We start from the raw sequence: 23,110 nt of genomic DNA, 5'->3' as shown, positions 1-23,110 counted from the left end.
GAGAGAAACAGAGAGAGAGGCAGAGACACAGGCAGAGGGAGAAGCAGGCTCCATGCAGGGAGCCCAATGGGGGACTCGATCCCAGAACTCTGGCAGATGCTCAATCACTGAGCCACCCAGGCATCCCTGTAATTTACTTTAAAAAAAAAAAAAGGATTTTTATTTCTTTATTTGAGAGAGAGAGAGAGTGCCATTAAGAGAGAGCACAAGTCAGGGGAGGGGACAGAGAGAGAAGCAGGCTCCTTCCCCACTGAGCAGAGAGCCTCACTTGGGGCTCAATCCCAGGACCCTAGGATCATGACCTGAGCCATTTAACTGACTGAGCCACCCAGGCACCCCTGTAATTTACTTTTAATAATGGCTATGTTTAACAACTGCTTATAAAATCCCCGAAAACTTAACAATAGGCTCTCACAAGCCACTATAAGCCACCTCTTGCACACCACTGACTTTAAGTACATTGAAAACGTAGCCTTCACTGTCCTAGCTGTCACTCTCAAATTACTAAAATATGGGTTGTTCTCTGTATGAAATTAGTAGTGACCTTTGGTACACTGATCTCCTCTCCCTTTAATCCAGTGGATACGTTCTGGTCCTAATCTTACTTGATTATCTGTAGGAAATGACTCTGTCAGTCTCTTGCTTGAAACTGCCTTGTCACTAGTTTTTTCAGTCTTTTGTCTTCATCCTACCTGTCTGGTGATTTCTTAGGTCTACTTTGAATGCTCTCCTTTCTCCATTGAACCCTTCACCATTAGTGTTTCCGTGTATTGTCAGTCCTTGTATCTTCTCACATTTCACACCGCCGCTGGAAGTCTGATCTACTTGCACTCAACACCAAATCTGTCTATCTCCGCACCAAAATTCTCTCCTGATCTCCTAAAGTCCACACCCACATTTGCAATTGGTCTATGATGTATTTTTGCACTAGTGTTTCACATAAATTTCAAATTCAGACTGTCCATAATAGATTTGTTTCTTTCTTTGGAAGTTTATTTCTCCCTGTCAACTCAGTGACTTGTGAATAGTGCCATTTACCAAACCACCTAACCAAAACCCTGAATGGCATTCTTTATTCCTCCTTTCATGTAGATTCCAGCACCTATTGGGTCTCACCCTAAAATCTCTACCAACCATTGCTTCTCTCTGTACTCACTGCCACTGATAAAACTTGAGTCCAATCACCTCTCATTGTTACAACCTTTTAATCTCCTAACAATGATTCATCCTACACACTGATGCCTCTGTGATCTTTCTAAATCACAAATCCTTTAATAACTCCCCGTTGCCTTAGGTCAGTGGTTCTCAACCATGGCTGCACAATAGAATTATCTGGGTAGATCTTTTTCAACCAACTTTATAAATGTATAATTTATATATAATAAAGTATATTATAAGTATATAGTTCAGTGTGTTTTAAACAAATGTATATACTCATGTAATCACCATAAAATATAAAACATTTCCATCATCTCAGAAAGATCCCATATGTCCTTTTCCAGACAAACTCCCCAAGCTTATCCTTCCTCGGAGAGACAACCTTAAGCAATCACCAGCTTTATGCCAGTAAAGATTAGTTTTGCCTATTCTAGAATTTCACTTACATTGAATTAGATGATATTCACTCTTTGTATCTGATTTCTTTTACTTAAGATGTCTTTGAGATTCAATCATGGTATGTGAATCCATGATATCCTCGTTTTTTCTGTTTTGTGCATTTATCAAAATGTCATCCATTCATTTGTTGATGAACATTTGGATTGTTTCCTATTTGGGGTTATTATGAATGAAGCTTCTATAACCACTTGGCGCAAATACTTTTGTAAACATGTTTTCATTCCTCTTGGACAAATCTTAGGAATGGAAATGCTAAGTCTTATAATAACCGAATATTCAACTTTAGAAGAAACTATCTTCCAAAGGTGGTGTGTCGTTCTCCATTCCTACCAGCAGTGTGTGAATGAATGGTCAAGGCAGAAAACCAGAGCAAACACAGCTCATCTTGCCTGTTTCCCTTCTGTGGGCTATCACAGACTTGTACTGCCTGTTATTCAATATTCAAAAATAGCTGTTTCATGTACTTTGTCTAGCTTTTTAATTGTTGGGAGTGGGAGGGCAAGTCTAGTACAGTCATGAGTAGAAGCAAAGTCCACTTGGGGAGCATCTTAAAAAAATATGAGTTTGGGGGCAGCCTCGGTGGCGCAGCGGTTTAGTGCTGCCTGCAGCCCAGGGCATGATCCTGGGGACTCTGGATCAAGTCCCACGTCAGGCTCCCTGCATGGAGCCTACTTCTCCCTCTGCCTGTGTCTCTGCCTCTCTCTCTCTCTCTCTCTCTGCATCTCTATGAATAAATAAATTAAAAAATCTTTAAAAAAATATGAGTTTGAGTCCTACCTCACATGAATTAAATTTGGATTTCTGGGATTAGGTAGGGAGGAGAGAGGGTTCTAACGTGGGCCCTAATATGCAGTAATATTTGAGAACCACTGGCTCAGAGGTAATGTTCCATCCCTTCACTAAGACAGGATCTTTCAGAATCTGTCCAAAAGCCTGTATCTCCAATCTAGATCTGTACCCCCTAACTCCATTACTATCTTGTCATTTCCTCTATGCTTCAACTATGCAGGACTTTATCAATGTGAACATGGTATCTCAAACCAATGCCACTCCTTGTGATCCCTTTTGATCCAAAGTCTATGGGAAACACTTATCTTTTAAGATTTCAGCCAAAATACCATTGGCTTTAGGGGACATAAAGAAGAGCTGAGGATTTCCAGGCCAAAATGTCGTATTAAAATGAATATTGGGTGAACACACGCCAGGTTTGGTATCTGATACTGCCACTGACAACAGGTGGATCTAGCTGCTCTTTATAATCTGGTTTCCTTGGATATAACACGGTAACAATGTTTAACTAACAGAGGTGGCCGAGACGACACACGGAACGCAGCTAGCAGGGTGCACACAGCAGGCACCAGCAGAATACTCTCCTCCACACCCCATCCCCCACTCACAACATTTAATGCGAAGCTCTATTGCAAATTGCACTTTATTATCTGCATTGCATTTTATACTATCGCATTTATTATCTCCCCCCCACCCACCCCACTAGATTTTGAATTTTAGAATGACCGGGACTACTACTACTTTCTACCTTTGCAGACCAGGGACATAAAAGTACCTGGAATAAGACAGGAGCTTAAACAAATCTCAGAGGAATGAGAGCAAGGGGCTTCCGTCCTCAACACCAATTCACGCATCGGGGACGACGTCCCACCCGGTCTTTGGTAGGCAAGATGAGAGAGTTTGGTCAAGACTAGAAAGTAAGCTGCAATTTTTACTAGACAAAGCGTCCAGAGGATGTTCTTTCATTGTGCAGTCAGAAGAACGCGCAAGTGCATGCTGCCCTCTAGGGCGGCCTACAGCATCTTCAGGCGTGCTGCAGAGGGAACACAAGGCTTACGAGCCGCGTCCCTGCGGGGAAGGTCTCCGAGTCCGTTGCCTTTAAGAAAAAGCGGGGTGCAGACCCCGAGCGGCGGCGCCGGAAGACGGGGCTGCGCGCCGGAAGCTGGGGGAAGCGAGGGCGTCTAGGCACCGCCCCTCCCGCGGTTGCCAGGCGACCGGCCCCGGAAGGCGCGTCGGCGCGCGGCGGAGGCGCCGGCGAGCCGGTGAAAGATGGCGGAAGGCGGCGGCGCCGACCCGGGCGAGCAGGAGAGGTCTTCGGGGCCGCGGCCCCCGAGCGCGCGGGATCTCCAGGTGCGGCGAGCGGCCGGGGGCGGGGCGCGGCGGCGGGCGACGGCGCGGAGGGGTGCGTGTGGGGGCCCCCGGCCTCCGCCGAGCCCCGGCCAGAGCCCCGCTGGGGGTGAAGTGGAACTCCGGCGGCGCGGCTCTCCCCGCGGCGGCGCAGCGAACGGCGGTGTTCGTGGAAACCAGAGCCGGAGCCCAGCGCGGGCGCCCGGGCCTCGCTCCCCCTCCACCCGACGCGCAGTTTAAGCAGCAGCTGTTCCTTTAGCCTGGCACTGCGTGGAGTCAGCCGCGGGGCTCCCCGGTTGGTGCTTCCCTCGCATTTACCTGTAGAAGCTTTACTGCGGCGGTGGGAAGCCAGGAACTCTCGATAAGTAATAACGTGTGCCGGCTTGGTCTTTTTTTTTTTTTGTCTAGGATGCCGTTTCTGTCTGGATTATTTTTACATAAAAAGGGTTCCCCCCTTTTTTTTTATCAAATAGCTTTCCCCCCTTTAAAAGTGTCAGCTAAAGTATTTCATCCTACAGCTGCACGTCCTAGTCGTAAAAGCCACCATCTGTGAAGCATTGCACATAAACAGCGAGATGCACCCTCATGATGACGTCAGGTAGCTCTATACGAATGCAGCAAACTGCGCTTTTTCAGATGCTTAACACTGCTTTGCTCATTTGGGGTTTGTTTGTTTCCTGTCTCATAAGACCATTGATAAAATCAACAAGTAATTCAAAGTAGAAATGACACCCAGTCTACATGCCTTGGCAGAAAAGTTGTGTTACGGTTACGCCTTTCAACAAGCATTGACCCCCTGCCATGCCACACATACTGCTAAACTCCGCGGAGTGCAGGGATGACTAGGACGTGAAATCCGTGGCTGGTGCTGGACACTGTTGAAGGGGGTAGAAGTGGTAAAGGCTATTATTATTATTATTATTATTATATTATTATTATTATTTTTGTAGTAGTAGTAGTAGTAGTATTGAACATGACATTTTAAGGTGGAGTGTGATCGAATGCCAAAAAAGCAGTACATAAAATGAAGAATTTGAAGAATGGAGAGCTCGGTGTCCGGTTAGAAGATGAACTGAATATAGAATAATTCCAGTACTCATGACAATTCAGTAGTAGTAAATGGAATCAGCGATAGGAAGCTCTCATCTGCCTCATCTTTTCTATGGTAGACTACCATCACTAAGGCAACATGGGATGTTGGGGAAAAGTGAAGTCTCTGGTTAGACCAATTTCTTTTTTTTTTTAAAGATTTTATTTATTCATTCATGAGAGACTTGGAGAGAGAGAGAGAGAGATGCAGACACACAGGCAGACTTTTCTGTTTGCATCTTGGTCCTGTCACTTAGTAGGCTTGTGAATGTAAAAGAAATGTCTTAATCTCTCTGATCCTTAGTGTCTTTATATGTAAACTAGGGGTGATGGTGGTGGTGTCAAGGGGGAAATGTTTGTAAAGTGCCTATGCACTCCCATATTATCCTGGATTGGTAAATGTTTGGTTTCTTTTTCTTTAAGGGTGGAAAATACTGTAACTTTAACTGGTTAGTCCATTCTAATGCCATTACAGTTAAAACTATGTAACTTAATATCCTTTCTCTAATCTCATTGTTTCTTCTTTTCATGTGAAAAGTGTGAACAGTTTAGTTAATGACTGCTTAATCCTTGGCAAATTTACACACTTAATCTAGTAGATTAATTTATGAATAATAAAAAAATATGAATAATGGTTGGAGATATTTTGGTAAATGTCAATAATTGAGAGAATGCCTTCCTCTTCATCAATTAGAGGATAGAGATTTTTTTTTTTTGATTGTCTACTTTCTGGTAGGTAGGTTGGTAAGTAGATAACTAATTTTTTATAAATGCAATTTGGATATCAAATACATTAAATATTGATAATGTTTCTTTTAAATATTTTTTTTTTAATTTTTATTTACTTATGATAGTCACACACAGAGAGAGAGGCAGAGACACAGGCAGAGGGAGAAGCAGGCTCCATGCACCGGAAGCCCGACGTGGGATTCGATCCCGGGTCTCCAGGATCACGCCCTGGGCCAAAGGCAGGCGCCAAACCGCTGCGCCACCCAGGGATCCCGATAATGTTTCTTTTAGAATTTAATATGAATCTGAAGAACTTGCCAAAAAACCTGAAAACAACCAAAGTGATGATGTACAAAGAAATAGAGTAGGTTTAAAAGAAATGAACAATGTTCTTCTCCCCAACTAGTTTTTTGAATAGTGATTATTGTTTGATTATCTTGCTGTTTAATCTAGCTGTGCTTAACTGTACTTTTCAATAGATACTTCATACTTTCTAGACAGCTTGCTCTAAGATTATTCATAGTATTATAGAGGAAAAGGATGATGTATTACTAATTGGAACAAGCAAAAGATAGCCCTAAGTATGTATATCTTAACTGCCAGGAAGTGTAGGGTTTGTCAGCATCTAAATCAGGAGAGGTTTCCCCATTTAGCATAGGAGGAAACATGGATGGTTGTCTCCCAGAAAGCCTGCCAACACTGTGAGCCTTGGATTTAAAACTGCAGAAATCTGTGGATATCAAACCAAGAGCAGATCTTAGCTCTCTTCATCACCCCAAATCCGGAAACATTCAGTCGGAAGGTTTAGGATGGGGTTGTTACTGAGAGTCCTCACCCTAAAAACCTCAGTGTTCATTAGTATTTCTGAACATTTTCAGAGACCTTTATCTCTCCTGATTCCCCTCAGTCTGTCTACACACATGGGTTTAATAGTTGGCTAACATATTTAATTGTATACTTCTGTCTCAGGTTTCCTGCAGAATAATATCAAAAGAAAAAAATTTCTGTTCTTAATTCTGTATTTCCGTATGTTAGAGTTGGAGGGTGATAGAGATCACTTCAGTACTTTATTAGGGTCAAGATGGAGTGGGATAGACAGTGGAGTTCTAACCATGAGAAAAGAGTAGGAATGTCTGGTACTATGTTACAGTTTCAACAAGTATCCTAATCCTGTTGGATATCAGTATTTCATACTATTGGTTCTCAATTTCAGGGTGTATCAGAATCGTCTGGAAGGCTTGATATAGCACAGATTGCAGGGCCCCATCTGAGTTTTTCATTCATTAAGTCTAGGGTGGGGCTAGAGCATCTGCATTTTCAAAGGTTCCTGGGTGATGTTAATTTTGCTATTCTATATTTTTAAAAATCCGTATACCTTCTGGCAGTTGTCATTCTAAGACTGAGAATTTAATCTTTTGCTCTATACTTGATTTTCTGGTTCTTGATTACTTTGCTTTCAAGTTTCTTTTCATGTGCTTCACATTTCAAATTCCAGAACAAAGATTATCAGTACTTATGTACTGTACTTTATTCCTTCTGTGTAGTTGAGGTGGCTTCATAATCTAATTGCTTAGCCTGTGGAACACTCTGTCCTGATTATTCAGTCTTCATTACTTCACAGTGCACATATTCTTATCTCTTTATTTGACTGATACTTTGTTGTCATTGTTGTTTTATTTGTTTTGACTAGTGCTTTATTTTGATCAGTTTAAGTAATCAGTTCTTTTTTGGTGTGGTGTCATTTGCTTTGTCAACTAATACAAATTAAATTTCTTTATAATATTTACTAATGAATTTATACCATATGATACCGCAGGGACATCATGAATCCCAGCATTAATTCCCTCTAAATATCATTTGTTTTCCTCTAAGTTAATAGTGTACCATTAATAACTAAGACCTTTCAGCTAGGTGTACTCCCTGCTCTAATACAATTTACCCCATATTCCTATTTTGTTTATATATTCCACAGAGTCAAAACACATTTGCTTTATTCATTTATTTTACAGAAGAAAATTAGTTGAGTGACAGGGTTTGTTCAAATCTTAAACAAAAGCAAATAAGGTACAAAACTACATAGAAAATCTGAATTTTAGACTTTATCTATATATATTATCTACATAATTCAAACATAAATTTATTGGATGACCATGAAGTACTATATTAGAAACAATCTAGGAAACCTCAATTATAGCAGGAGAAATAAAATAGTAAGAAAAGTACACGTGATGACAATATGATGTTTAATATAAATGTTAATGGTAGGATAGCATATGCTATGAGTTAGGAAAGAAATATCATTAAGGTAAAAGTAGAAATGGCTTTGTGAAGGATGGCTGAAGTAGACCTTTGAGATATAGGTAACATTTCCACTGATGGGATTAAAAATCACATAAAAGTAATTCATAGAGCTGAAATAATATAATTGGCTCAAGAGGAATTCTATAAAGGAATACTGTTTTGAACAGATTTTAGGGAAGTAAAATTCCTGAAAACATTGGACCCAAGGAGTCAGGCAGAGTGTCTGTCTCCATCTCTCTCATTTGTTTTGTTTTGTTTAGTTTCAGAGGGACTAGGGTGGGAAGAGACCATAGGAAATATATAGCTAACACTGAAGAAATAAATCTTGGGGAAAATGAAACACTGATATAATCACAGTTAAACGTTTTTTAATGTCTTCTAGTAATGAAGCACTTGCCTTACGCTTCACATGCATTCTGTGATCCTTAAAATGACCGTCCAAGGTAATTTTCTTTTAATAGACACTTAAAGGTGAGGGAACCATGGCTCAGAGAAGTTAAATAACATGCCCAAGGTCAAATCATGAGTCCAAGTTAGGATTTTAATTCAGTTCTTTTAGATTACAAAGCCCTTTCATAATAAGGATTTCTAACAAAATTGCCATGTCAGAAATATGAAAGTTGTAGCTGTATGTAGATGGGGTAGGGAGGAAAAATTGGGAAGGAAAATAAATCCTTTTGTTTTTGTTTTTTGTGTATGTATATATTATATATGTATAATATATATGAATATAATATATATATTTTTTAATGTGTATGTATATTTTAAAAGTTGACTAATCAAATCTTCAAAGAACTTTGTCACAATTCTTCTTTTCCTTCTGAGGAAAGAAGCCCTGGAGGTAGTTTTCATATTTCTTGTATTTCTGGAGGGATCACTTTATCTGGATTTTTGGGGGGATTTTTTTTTCCCCCAAAGATTTTCCAGAGATTATGATCATACCAGTTATGGAGGTATAAGGCAAAGTTTTTGAATGGTTGTCCAAGATGTCAAAAGTGGGAACAAAATAACTTAATGCTGAAGTATTTAGATAATTTTTTAAAATTCCAATTCTAAGAACTACATTATGTTTATTTCATCTTAAAGGTACCTAGCCATGTATCTATAATGCATAATTTGGTAATATTGCTTTCTAAAAGTTAGAAAAAACATATATATATATATATACATATATATATATGTAATATATTGTCTTAAATCTTTGAAAGTTCATTTTCCTAAACTTGATAAACTTTATGTCAGGCAGACTTTTAAATAGAATAATTTTGAAATTATTTTATATGCTTGGATTTTGCAAACTTAAACAGCTAAATGAAATAACTTCATGAGATTTGATGACAGCAGGCTGATACTGGTGTGAAACATCTTCAAGCATTTTTTTTTTTATTATTATAGGAAAATTGTAGGTCCAAATTTGAAAATGATCTATTCCCAGTTTTTGAAACAGTTGAATAGTTAATTGAAAATAATTAAGGGGTACCTGGGTGGCTCAGTCCATTAAGCATCTGCCTTCAACTCAGGTCATGATCCCAGGGTCCTGGGATGGGTTACCACATCAGGCTCCCTGCTTTGTGTGTAGCCTGCTCTTCCCTCTCCCTCTGCCTGCCACTCCCCCGGCTTATGTGCGCATGCTTGCCTACATACACGCGCACGTTCTTTCTCTCTCTCTGTCAAATAAATCAGTGGAATCTTTAAAAAAATAATTACACTATTTAAGTAGTTGTTGTAACTTTTATATGTGGCATTTTGATTAGTTTTAATCAAGTGAGAGATACATTGGTTTTACTGTGGAAGGGGGTCATCTGAAACAGCAGCCTTTATTTTTCATTAGAAATTTGTACTGCACAATCACATGTTCTACTCATAATTTCTACTTGTGTAGAAGAGTTCATTTCTAGTGTTATACTTTGTAACAAATCTGTTATTTTATAGTTGGCTTTGGCAGAATTATATGAAGATGAAGTGAAATGCAAGTCTTCCAAATCCGATAGACCTAAAGCTACAGTCTTTAAAAGCCCACGAACACCACCTCAAAGGTAGGTTTTGTCTTCTTTTGGCTTTAAACGTTGTATTTCTTTTTAATTCACTAATCCTAAATTATTTTAGATGGCCTTGGGAATTTTCTTTAAAACTATGATTTCTAAAAAATATATTATTTAGGTAGTGTTCCTAAAATGGTAATAGAAAGCTAAAAGGAACAGAAAAATTATCTTAAATACCTAATACTTTGGCAGACGTCATAAAAAGACATCCACTGAGGAGTATTTTTCTTAGACACACTGGTTTATAGGATGCACTGAGGATCTGACAGCTGTAGCCCCTCTCCCCGCAAAACTGCATTTATGCACAATTTTGTCCGTTGTCTTTAAGGATTTGTGTTTCTGGGGTAGCCTGGGTGGCTCAGTGGTTTAGCACTGCCTTCGGTCCACGATGTAATCCTAGAGGCCCGGAATCGAGTCCCACGTGAGGCAACCTGCTTGGAGCCTGCTTCTCCCTCTGCCTCTGCTCTCTCTCTCTCTGTCTGTGTCCCTCATGAATAAATAAATAAAGTTAAAAAAAAAAAAAGGATTTGTGTTCCTGAAAACCCACTTGTGGAGCCCCTGTGTGCCTCTTGCCCCCAATTTGAGGATCTAGAACTTCCAGAACCTGTCTATGCTTTCACTGAATGATGTGATCTCCTGGATAATATTTGCTGTTGTTAAAATTCCTGAACTAGAAAGAGAGCCAGCCATGAAGATAAAAAGATGAGAGCCAGGAATTCTTTATTACCATGAATTTTCTTATTTTTAGGAATATTTTCAGTAAGGTCTTTTTCTTATTTTTTTTTTAAGATTTTATTTATTTATTCATGATAAACACAGAGGGGGAGAGAGAGAGAGAGAGAGGCAGAGGCAGGCTACACGCAGGGAGCCCAATGCAGGACTCGATTCCGGGACTCCAGGATCACGCACTGGGCTGAAGGCAGGCACTGAACCGCTGAGCCACCCAGGGATCCCCTAGTAAGGTCTTTTAAATACTGTGAATCTCCTTACTGGGGAGATATGTGGAATTTTTCCATTATATATCATTTACAGAAAGTCTATCACTTTATCAGAAGTTTAAAAATTCACTGGAAGGGGGCACCTGAGCGGCTCAGTCAGCTAAACATCTGCATCAGCTCAGGTCATGATCTCAGGGTCCTGGGATCAAACCCCGTTTTCAGGCTTCCCGCTCAGCGAGGAGTCTGCTTCTCTCTCTCTCCCCCTGCTTGTGCTCTCTCTCTCTCAAATAAATTTTTAAAATAATAACTAAAAATTCACTGGAAATTTTTCTTTTTTGTCTGTCATTTTCCACATCTTTTTTTCTGTAGGAGAGAGAAAAATGACATGTTTTTGGACCTGAATAAGAAGACAGAATATTAATTTTTCCCTAAACTTTTTATTTTATAAATTTTCAGACCCATAAGGAATCAAAAGATTAGTACAATGAATATATGCTATATATGCTTCACCTATATTCACCAGTTGTTAACATGTTATAGCATAACATCATGCAAGCACTCTTACTCAACTATTTGAAAGCAAATTGCAATCGTCCTAACACTTCATCCCTAAATACTTCAGCATGTATCTCCTAGGAAGCATGTACTCCTTTATAACTCTTACAACATATCATACCTTAGAAAATAAACCATAATTTCATAAAATCATTTAATATGTAGTCCATAGTCAGACATGTCTTCAAGCCTTTTTTGGATTTAGGATTTAACCAAGGGCCATGCATTCTACTTGGCAAAAGACAAGGGAAATGATTCCAGAAACAAATAGGGACAGAAGAGAAAATAATAAATATGACAAGAGGAATCAGAAAAGGAGCCAGCAGAACTTTCATAGTCTAGTGGCAAATAAGGTTAAAGAGTGGAGTGCTGGCAGAGTGTGCTGCAGGGATGTGTAACCTGTGCATTCACATAGAGCCTCATGCTGAGAAAGGCTCCATGCTTGGGTTGATGTTTTGTTGTTCCTGTATCGAAATTCCTAATGAATTTTGAACAAGGAGACTCATTTTCACTTGGCATTGGGCCCCACAAATTGTGTAGCCAGTCCTGAATAAAGCCACATTATGGACCGCCTTGAAAGCCAAGGGGAATTGTATTTGTGTAGAAAGCAGTGGAAAGCCAGTATATGTTTTTTAATGTAAATTTTATGATAAAACTGTAATATATGTGATAAAAGCTTTGATTCTAGCGATGGATATACCTCAGTTTTAAGGTTTTTTTCTCTGTTCTAATAAGGTTTTGCCAAGTTTTTTAAATTCCCTAAGCTTTAGTTTTATCTGTGAATCAGGGATAATACCATTGTTATAATACCATTGTTAGAAGGATGAAGTGAACTAGCTGTTACTATATTTTTAGAAAAATAGGACAGAAATACAGTGCAAAATTAATAGTAACGAAGAGAACAAGATAAGAAAAATTAAGAAGAAAACAATTACGGTAATCTAAAGAATGTAGTAATAAAATTTTGGATTAAAGTGGCATCAGTGGAATGGAGGAGAAAGAGTGAAATCAGCGTGGGAGACTTTCAAAGAATTTATTGTAGACACTTGATGACATTGGATATAGGAAGCAAGTGAATGAGAAATTGAGACCTAAAGGTTCTTAATCTGGTGTACAGGAAAAAATGTGATTGTTAATGGGGAGATTTATGTGAGGAATACAGGTTTAGTTTTGGAAAAATGATGTACATTCAGTAGGTGCTTTTGAATTCAGCCCATCAGTGGGGCACTTGGGTGGCTCAGTCACTTAAGCTGCTAACTCTTGGTTTGGCTCAGATTATGATCTCAGAATCTTGAGATGGAGCCCAGCCTTGGGCATGTGTGCTCAGCAGGGGGCTTGCTTGAGATTCTATCTCCCCCTGCCCCTCCCCTGCTCACTCTTGCATGCTCTCCCTCTCTCCCTAAAATAAATAAATACATCTTTAAAAAGAGTAAAAATGAATAAATAAATAAATTCAGCACTTGACCATAAGTCATTTGTAGAGGAGGCTGTTATCTGTAGAAGTGCACAAATATTTTGATGATCAAAGGAGTTTAAGTAGAGAATGAGAGTCAAGGATATAAACATACTTAATTAGGAAGGAGGAGAAATGGATGGATTGTGTATCTAAATACAAAAGGAAATGTAAATAGAAAAATAATATATAATAGGGAAAACAATAAAATATAAAGATAAAAAGAAAATGATAAAACTTCTGGAAGAAAATGGAGTATCAAAAAAAAAGAAAAAGAAAATGGAGTATCTCCATGACCTTCAGTAGGCAAAGATTTCTTAAACAGGAAATAAAATCATTAACCATTAAAGGAGCTAGTAAATCTTTTCCCATTTCAGATTTTTCCTGTAAGGTCTTTCTAAGCACAGCTGAGGTAGAAAGGAGCTATATAGCTGTACTTTCCAGGAAAAAGACACTGGTCAGAGAGGGAAGGAGCTACAACAGAAGGCTTTTTCTTTTGTTTTCATTTCCCCCTCCCTCTTTCCCTCCTTTCTGGTAACTGCCTTAAGTCGTCCTCCTCGAGCTCCTCCTCATATTACCAGCTATGGTATTGTTTGGCCTTGCTACACCAGGTCCTCTGTGGAGGACCTCTGACTCTGCTCTGGGCAAACTCACTCTGTACTTGCTGGGTACACTAGCAGGATGGAGGCGAGCCCACCTCCCCCCTCCCCCCAGCAGTTATGAGTTAGTCTTGTGTTCATAGGGTTCTGTTGTTGGATTTGTTTTCCAAGTGGATTTTTCCTTTACTTACAGTGATTTGAGAGCTACCCTCCCCTTCCCTCTTTCCTGGTCAGTTTTGCATGTACTAATTTTGCAGGAAGTCTTGAAGGTGACCTCTGTTCCTAGTCTCCAGCACTGATACAGTTTTCCCTTCTTTGTTTTATGAGACAGTTCAATGCAAATTTGGAACTGGATTGCAGGGTATGAGTAGTTAAACATATAGCAGTCTCCATGTTGGTATTTCATTGGCTTTATTTTCTAATACTCCGCACTGAAAAACATCTTGAAAGATAAAATAGATAAAATCATATAAAAAATGAGGTGAATTTTTATGTTCCTGGGACCATTATGAAGTTGGAGTCAAACTAGAAATCAGTCACTGTGTAGTTAATACACTGGAAACATTGTTTATGGTCTAAATTATTTACCTTTAACACAGGAAATTATAATTTTTGAATCCAAAAATCTCTGAGGAATAAACTCCCTATGTGTAGCCCTTCACTAACTAGGTCCCTACTGAGTGTGAATTCCTCGGGAAGAGACTTAATTCTGCTTGTCAACACTGCTTTACCCACCACACCAAAAGTGCCTAAGTTGTGCAAGAGATGCATTTAATAAGCAGTTACAGAAAGGAGAGAGAAGAAGTGACAAGCCAGTTCTCATGTGGAATGCTGACCTTGACTGCCATAATCACAAACTCCATGAGGAAGTGTATGAACTGTTTCGTTCCTTAATCCCATTTTTAAAATTAAAGATTTCCACAGAAGCCGTAAAAATGGTTCTTTTTAAATAAGTTACTGTGTAAGACTGTAGCTTTTTTACTTTAATGTAGTTTATGTTTGTTCTAAGTTTCTATTCATGAACTTTAAAGGTTCTATTCAAGTGAACATGAATACAGTGGATTACATATAGTTCGACCTTCAACTGGGAAAATTGTGAATGAACTTTTTAAAGAGGCGAGAGAACATGGGGCTGTCCCTCTAAATGAAGCCACAAGAGCTTCTGGTGATAACAAATCTAAGGTAAGTGATAAATTTAAAAACTAAATATAATATATATATTTGGTCTCTTCTATAGGTTTTTATATTATTTGCAAACATTACTTTTCTAACTACATATTTCTATTTTTAGTATTCAGTCAGTTTTCATAAGATTACTACCTTTCTATTAATGATTGAAAGTTGCCTCAGTTTCTTACCTTTTTTTTTTTAATTTTATAAATTAATTTTTATTGGTGTTCAATTTACCAACATACAGAATAACACCCAGTGCTCATCCCGTCAAGTGTCCCCCTCCGTGCCCGTCACCCATTCACCCCCACCCCCCGCCCTCCTCCCCCTCCACCACCCCTAGTTCATTTCCCAGAGTTAGAAGTCTTTATGTTCTGTCTCCCTTTCTGATATTTCTCACACATTTCTTCTCCCTTCCCTTATATTCCCTTTCACTATTATTCATATTCCCCAAATGAATGAGAACATACACTGTTTGTCCTTCTCTGGTTACTGTGGCCAAGTTCAAAAAGGGTGTTGCCTGAGTTCTCCTCTGGGATTTTGATGGAATCTTGTCTCACATTTAGATCTTTCATCTATTTTGAGTTTATCTTTGTGTATGGTGCAAGAGAGTGGTCCAGTTTCATTCTTCTGCATGTGGATGTCCAATTTTCCCAGCACCATTTATTGAAGAGACTGTCTTTCTTCCAGTGGATCGTCTTTCCTCCTTTATCGTATATTAGTTGAGCATAAAGTTCAGGGTCCACTTCTGGGTTCTCTGTTCTGTTCCATTGATCTATATGTCTGTTTTTGTGCCAGTACACACTGTCTTGATGAACACAGCTTTGTAGTACAACCTGAAATCTGGCATTGTGATGCCCCCAGCTATGGTTTTCTTTTTTAAAATTCCCCTGGCTATTCGGGGTCTTTTCTGATTCCACACAAATCTTAAAATAATTTGTTCTAACTCTCTGAAGAAAGTCCATGGTATTTTGATAGGGATTGCATTATACGTGTAAATTGCCCTGGGTAACACTGACATTTTCACAATATTAATTCTGCCAATCCATGAGCATGGAATATTTTTCCATCTCTTTGTGTCTTCCTCAATTTCTTTCAGAAGTGTTCTATAGTTTTTAGGGTATATTTTGAGAACCATTTGAATGGTAAATGGTTCTCCAACCTTTTATTTTCAGGTTGTAGGTGTCCTTCTTCTAAAATGAGTCTCTTGTAGACAGCAAATAGATGGGTCCTGCTTTTTTATCCAGTCTGAAACCCTGCGCCTTTTGATGGGGTCATTAAGCCCATTCACGTTCAGAGTTACTATTGACAGATATGAGTTTAGTGTCATCATGATATCTATTTAGTCCTTGTTTTTGTGGATTGTTCCACTGAACTTCTTCTTAAAGGGGAGTTTTAAGAGTCCCCCTTAAAATTTCTTGCAGAGCTGGTTTGGAGGTCACATATTCTTTCAGTTCCTGCCTGTCTTGGAAGCTCTTTATCTCTCCTTCCATTTTGAATGAGAGCCTTGCTGGATAAAGTATTCTTGGTTGCATGTTCTTCTCATTTAGGACCCTGAATATATCCTGCCAGCCCTTTCTGGCCTGCCAGGTCTCTGTGGAGAGGTCTGCTGTTACCCTAATATTCCTCCCCATGAAAGTCAGGGACTTCTTGTCTCTTGCTGCTTTAAGGATCTTCTCTTTATCTTTGGAATTTGCAAGCTTCACTATTAGATGTCGAGGTGTTGAACGGTTTTTATTGATTTTAGGGGGGGATCTCTCTATTTCCTGGATCTGAATGCCTGTTTCCCTTCCCAGATTGGGAAAGTTTTCAGCTAGGATTTGTTCAAATACATATTCTGGCCCTCTGTCCCTTTCGGCGCCCTCGGGAACCCCAATTAAACGTAGGTTTTTCTTCCTTAGGCTGTCATTTATTTCCCTTAATCTGTCTTCATGGTCCCTTAATTGATTGTCTCTTTTTTCCTCAGTTTCCCTCTTTGCCATTAACTTGTCTTCTATGTCACTCACTCGTTCTTCCACCTCGTTAACCCTCGTCGTTAGGACTTCTAGTTTGGATTGCATCTCATTCAATTGATTTTTAATTTCTGCCTGATTGGATCTAAATTCTGCAGTCATGAAGTCTCGTGAGTCCTTAATGCTTTTTTCTAGAGCCACCAGTAGCTGTAGAATAGTGCTTCTGAATTGGCTTTCTGACATTGAAGTGTAATCCAGATTTTGTAACTCTGTGGGAGAGAGGGCTGTTTCTGATTCTTTCTTTTGAGGTGAGGTTTTCCTTCTAGTCATTTTGCTCAGTGCAGAGTGGCCAAAAACAAGTTGTACTGGAACACGGGGGAGTATCACTGGTCCGTCCAGCTGGTCTTCTGGGGGAGGGGCCTGCTGTGCTGATTCTCAGGTGTTAGCACTTGGGGAGCTCTGCCCCTGCCTGCTGCCGGGCTCAGCGGGGGTTGTTTACCCCGTGGGGCCCCAGGAGGAACAGCAGCAGTTGCTATGGCAACTCTGGAAGCCTGGATTTAGCCTCCGCAGGAACTACGGGGCTCGGGGCTCTCGGTTCTCCGTCCGCTGGGCCTGGAGGCTCCGGGGCGGGGCCGCTGATCTGCTCAGCTCGGGGCAGGAGCGTCCTTGCTGTCCTGGGCCCTCCCAGCCTCTGCCTGTCCCGGGGGAGGCCGGATCCTGGGCTGTGTCCCGGCGCCCTATGCTCCGGGGCCTGCGCTGTGGGATTCGCGCTCCCGCCCCGCAGCCCCCTCCGCGGAGCCGCCGCCCGAGCCCCTCCGAGCTGCTCCGGCCCCGCCGTGCGTGCTGCAGCCCTTAGGGAGCTCGGCGCACTCTCCCGGGGCGCAGGTGTCTGTTAGTGTCCCCGGGAGCCCGAGGGCATCCCCGCCCTCCTGGGTCCTGCTCTAACTCCCTGCGAGCCCCTTTCCGCCCGGGAAGGTTGGTGCAGCTCCTGCTCCTCCGGGACGGGGCTCTCCTGTCCTGGGGACACTCGCCCCGGCCTCAGCCCGGCTCCTCGCGGGGCCCCTCCCCCTCGGAGGCCTTTTGTTTCTTTATTTCTTTTTCCCCGTCTTCCTACCTTGATAGAAGCGCGAACTTTTCTCACTGTAGCATTCCAGCTGGTCTCTCTTTAAATCTCAGGCCGAATTCGTAAATTTTCAGGGTGGTTTGAAGGTTATCTAGGTAATTTGGTGGGGACAGGTGATTTGGGGACCCTGCTCTTCCGCCATCTTGCCCCCTCCTCCTTACCTTTTTTTTTTTTTTTTAACATAATTGTAGATTCATATGATTTTCAGAAAGAACACCAAGAGGTCCTGTGGTTATATCCACATTATGGTTATGATGTGGTTATAGCCTGTGGTTATATCTTACATAATTAGAGTGTAGTATCAAAGGCAAGATTTGACATTGGTACCATGTATGTATATAGTTCTGTCATTTTCTTACATGAGTAAATTTGTGTAATTGTCAACCCAATCAAGATACTGTTTGGTTGTCATAAAGATCTCCCTCGGCCCCATTTTAGTCACGCCCTCTGCCCTTTCCCCCACCGTCTCTGACCTCTTGCCACCCTAATCTGTTCTCCATCTCTATGATTTTGTAATATTGAGAATGTTATACAAACAGAATCATAGAGGATGTGAGCTTTTGGGATTAGCTTTTTTCACTCAGCTTAAGGCCCTGAAGGTCATCATAGTTAACTGTCTCAGTAGTTCATTCTTTTTATTCCTGATATTACTCCATGGTATGGATGTGCAGAGTTCGTTTAGGCGTTCACTCATTGAGGGACATTTAAGGTGTTTCCAGTTTGGAACTATTACAAATAAAGCTGTTGTGAACAATCACGCACAGGGTCTTATATAGATAATAGTTTTAATTTCTCTGGGATAAATGCCCAGGAGGACAATTGCTGGGATGTATGATAAGTATATGTTAATTTCTTAGAAACTGCCAAACTCTTTTCCATAGTGAATGACAGATCCCTTTTCTCCATTCTTGCCAGCATTTGGTATTGTCACTATTTTAAAATTTAGTTATGGTAGTAAATGTATAGTTATAACTCATTGTGTTTTTAATTTGCATTTTCCTCATGGCTAGTGATGTTAATTTACATATTCCTAATGGCTGGTGATATTGAACTGAACATCTTTTCATTTGTTTACTTGCCATTATCTTTCTTATCCCTTTCAGTAAAATGACTTTGACCTATTTTCAAATAGGATTGTTACTGTTTGAGTTTTGAGAATTCTTTATGTATTTTATTAGTTTTGAGGCTTTTATCAAATATATGGATTGCAAATATTTTCTTCTAGATTGTAGCTTGTCTCTTCATCCTCTTACCAGGGTTTGTCACAGAACAAAAGTTTTTTATTTTGATAAAGTCCAATTTATCTTTTTTTTTTCTTTAGGTTATTCTTTCGGTCTCTTATCTGAGAACTCTTCCTCTAAATGTAGGCCTCTAAATGTCATCTAGAAAAGTTTTATAGTTTACATTTTACACTTAAACTTGTGACCCATTTTGAGTTAATTTTACATAAGGTTTACATCAAGGTTTGTTTTTCTGTTTATGGGTGTCCAGTTGCTACATCATTAGTTGAAGAAGCTCACCTTTCTCCAGTTGCTTTTGTGCCTTCAGAAATTTGTATACATCTTTTACACAGCTTTTATAATTATATCAGCTGACATAGTACTGGTATATTGAAGAAGACATGAAGACATCAGGTGTCTTTTTGTGTATAATTGTCATAATATTCTTAAAATTAGCATTTCTTAACCTGAGTTCCCTTGTCAGAATCATTTGGGGAGGATTTCTAAACTACCATATGGCCTCTGGTTCAGTAGGTTTCTGATATACCTAAGCATGTATCTTCTGAAAAAGCCTGTCTGATAATCCACTCTTGAGAACCATTGCTAAGAGTCACTATTCTAAATGAAACATAAATCTTAGTTTTCATTTTGTTACTGACTAACCGCTTACAACTCTTTCAACTAAGTCTGGAGTGATTTGCGTTCTTGCAGCTTCTCTGATTCTGTAAGAAAAATGTGGAATTTATATAGTTAGTTGATATATTTAGTCTATAGAAAAGAAAGAAGTATGATCATTAAAAGCTCATGTATGAGATGCACAGTGATTAAAAGGAATGGCATTTTTACCTCATAAGCTATCCTACACCTGAGAAATAGAAGACCTTGTGATCAATATGGTAAAACAAAAAGTACAATCATAGTTGATTATTACAGTTGAATAAAAGCAGCTTTAAAAAATAATTATGGAGCCTTTCCTCAGGGTAGTTTATACCCATTTATAAAATTCTTCCTTTTACATTGTGAAACTTTTATTTACTTTGTGAAATAAGATTTAAACATAATTTTTATTAGAAGACATCATAAAATACTAGTGGTAGCTTTTTAAAATCTGTTTATACTTGAAAATATATATTTCAGTACATAAATGTATTTTTTAAGTTAAGATTGGCCTAAATTATTTCAACTTCTGAGTCACTAATGTTTTATGGGAAGAAATCTAATTTCTTACTTAAGTATATACCTCTCAGTAACATAAAACCTTCATTTTAATATAAAATTTTCCTGGAAAGTATAAACTGGTTTGGCTAATTATAGCTGATCTAGTTTTGAAATATATATTACACATTACCATAACATTTTTCCTGATAAACCATAGTGAATTTTTAACTCATTTGCTATGTATTTTAGTCATTTACAGGTGGAGGATACAGATTGGGTAATTCCTTTTGTAAGCGGTCTGAATACATCTATGGAGAAAATCAACTGCAAGATGTAGGTACAGTAACCAAAATGAAAAGTTGCAGATACTTGCCTCTAGTGACTACTGTTTTTTTTTTTCTCTATGTTTTGTTTTTTTTTTAATTTATTTATGATAGAGAGAGAGAGAGAGAGAGAGAGAGAGGCAGAGACATAGGCAGAGGGAGAAGCAGGCTCCATGCACCAGGAGCCCGATGTGGGATTCGATCCCGGGTCTCCAGGATCGCGCCCTGGGCCAAAGGCAGGCGCCAAACCGCTGCGCCACCCAGGGATCCCAGTGACTACTGTTTTTAAAGTTAAAAATTGGTAATATGAATATAATTTCTGTTATTTTTGAAACCTGGATTTTAAGACTAATGTGTAAGCTTTTAGTCTCAAATTTTATATTGTGTCTCAATTGTGCCTTGCACTTAGATGGTAAATATTTTCTATATGTTGAAAAAAGATAGGATTCATTGTCAAAATGAGCTTTATATACATACAGTAATTATTGTAAATAGTATAATGTCATTAATAGAGAATTAGCTAGGTTATAAACAGGGAAATCCCTAAAGTCATTCTTTGGTTTTGGCTTTTAAAATTTGGAGTTATAATTTCATTTAAACATGTGTACTCTAGCCCTATAGGGTCACTGAAAGTTCTGTCTTGCCCTTGACATAAATATTTAAGCCCTGTGCAGCGGACAAGAATATAGGTACAGATGAAGACGAAAAGCGGATGTGGAGTAGCAGCTGGACACTCTAATTGCTTTCATTTTCTCAGTGACCCAGACTAATTGTACATCAAGGCCAGGATCTAGCTGTGGGACCTTTGGCATTTCAGCCATTGTCACTTTGTTAAGTTACATACAAATCTGCCAAGCAAATACTCATGCGTTCATTTATATCTTTAACAGTAACTAAAGAATAGAATGAATAACTCCATATTTGAAATAAAGTAGGTGGTTTAATATGTTGTGAAGCCGCATTTGAAGCTTAAAATTATTTGATGCAAATGGATTCTTGTATTTCTTTTTTTTCCTATGTTCAAAAGGTTCAGATTTTGCTTAAACTATGGAGTAATGGTTTCAGTTTAGATGACGGAGAACTGAGACCTTATAATGACCCACCAAATGCTCAATTTCTGGAGTCTGTTAAAAGAGGGTAAGATATATTTACCTGTATTCTATTTGTCACTGAGGGTGGAACTTTTTTATTTTTAAGGTACTTGAATATATTATGTAAGTTGGGGGAAGGGTATTTTTAAGTATCTAAAAGGATATATTGCTCTCCATAAGTCTCTGGTTCTTAATTTGGTGGGAAGGAGCAGTAGACATTGGTCACTTTCAAGATCTGGTCAAGCTGTGGTCCCTGTTCCAAGAAGAAACATCTCAATATAATAAATCAGTACAATTGATTAGCCTGTAGCTGCCCATCCTACTAAGCCACTGTCCTGCTTACTGTTAACAGGATGGCTCTCATTGCATGTTTGCCTGAAATTCAGAAACTTATATTAGAAATCTTTTAAAGTGGCATTTCTGCTGGTAGAAGATTTAAAAAGTTAGTTTGAAGTTACAGTTTGTGAAAGTAAACCAGATATACAGTGCTCTGACCGATCTAAAGAATATCATAGCTCACTAAGCTCTTGCTAAAGGATGAAGAATCAAGTGATTTTGCTATGATTATAAAAGCTTTTCTGCATCATTCTTTCACTGGCTGACAATGTGATCATTCCTAAGTAGAAATACAACCAAGCACAAAAGGTTGGTGATGAACTAGGAGATTTAAGTCACAGTGAAGAGACTGAGTAGGAGGTTATACTCCATTCAGGAATTAAAGGTGGGGCTTTTCCAAGTGATACAAATATGTCCAAGGAGAGTGGCTGAAGTGGAGTGGAGGTGAAACTCACTGGCATAGAGGGAGTCAAGGACCTCTAAAGGAACGATATCTTTAGAACACTAGCATGAAATTTGAATTTGAATTCTACAAAATAGTGTCAGGACACCAAAAAATCGCAAGAAATACTGTAAACAGTATGCCGAAGACGTTGAGAAAGGTGGGAAGCTGTCCAAGGAGGTAGTATATAGTGGTGATAAATACAAGGAAATAATAGTTTGAGTCAGTGCTGTGGACTTGGAAACCTGAAGTCACTGGAAAGAGCTAGGAACGTGTAAGTAAGGGAATGTTCATCTGCTAAGGGAAGATCAACATTGTTGTTGAAATTGATGCTTATTTCAAAGATGTTGGAAGATAACATACTGATGATGAATGTACTATAATGTAGATCAAAACTCATTTATTCTTAATTGAAAATAAGCCAAAAACTTTGTGGGCTAATGTTCAAGCAGTCATGATGTCCTCATGACTGAAGTACAAATTATGAACAACAACAGTTTTAGAAAAAAGTCCTTGAAGACATGACTGATGTCAGATAGTGTTTGTCAACTGTTAAATCGCTGTCTTCTTTTTATAAGAACTATTTTGTAATACTGTCTTCACTGTCCTCAAAGAATGACTCCATAGATAATATAATCTGTCCCTACATATTATTTCCCCCAAAAGATATAATATTTATCTTAAATATATTGAAATAAAATATCATAAAATTGTATATATTTCAGTTTATAAATGCTTTTGTTTGACCACACCAGAAGACATAATAAAAGTAGTCAGATAGTTTGCACCTATGTGCAGTTTAGCACTTCTCAAGAAAATGTGACAAACACAAAAAA

General features: G+C 39.0%; 1 protein-coding gene across 1 annotated transcript in view; it reads left to right on the top strand.

Annotated features, from left to right (window-relative positions):
- Positions 1-3,652: 3,652 nt before the first annotated feature.
- Positions 3,653-23,110, top strand: part of UBXN2B (UBX domain protein 2B) — a 32,449-nt gene continuing 12,991 nt past the window's right edge. The window contains exons 1-5 of the mRNA XM_055318326.1: positions 3,653-3,756; positions 9,805-9,908; positions 14,491-14,641; positions 20,332-20,415; positions 21,433-21,542. Coding sequence (XP_055174301.1) covers positions 3,676-3,756; positions 9,805-9,908; positions 14,491-14,641; positions 20,332-20,415; positions 21,433-21,542 — 530 coding nt within the window. The 5' untranslated portion in view covers positions 3,653-3,675. The remainder of the gene's footprint in view (positions 3,757-9,804; positions 9,909-14,490; positions 14,642-20,331; positions 20,416-21,432; positions 21,543-23,110) is intronic.

Source organism: Nyctereutes procyonoides, unplaced genomic scaffold (genome assembly GCF_905146905.1).
Source record: "Nyctereutes procyonoides isolate TBG_1078 unplaced genomic scaffold, NYPRO_anot_genome, whole genome shotgun sequence".
NCBI classification, from domain to species: Eukaryota; Metazoa; Chordata; class Mammalia; order Carnivora; family Canidae; genus Nyctereutes; species Nyctereutes procyonoides.
This window is presented reverse-complemented; position numbering and strand designations above follow the sequence as displayed.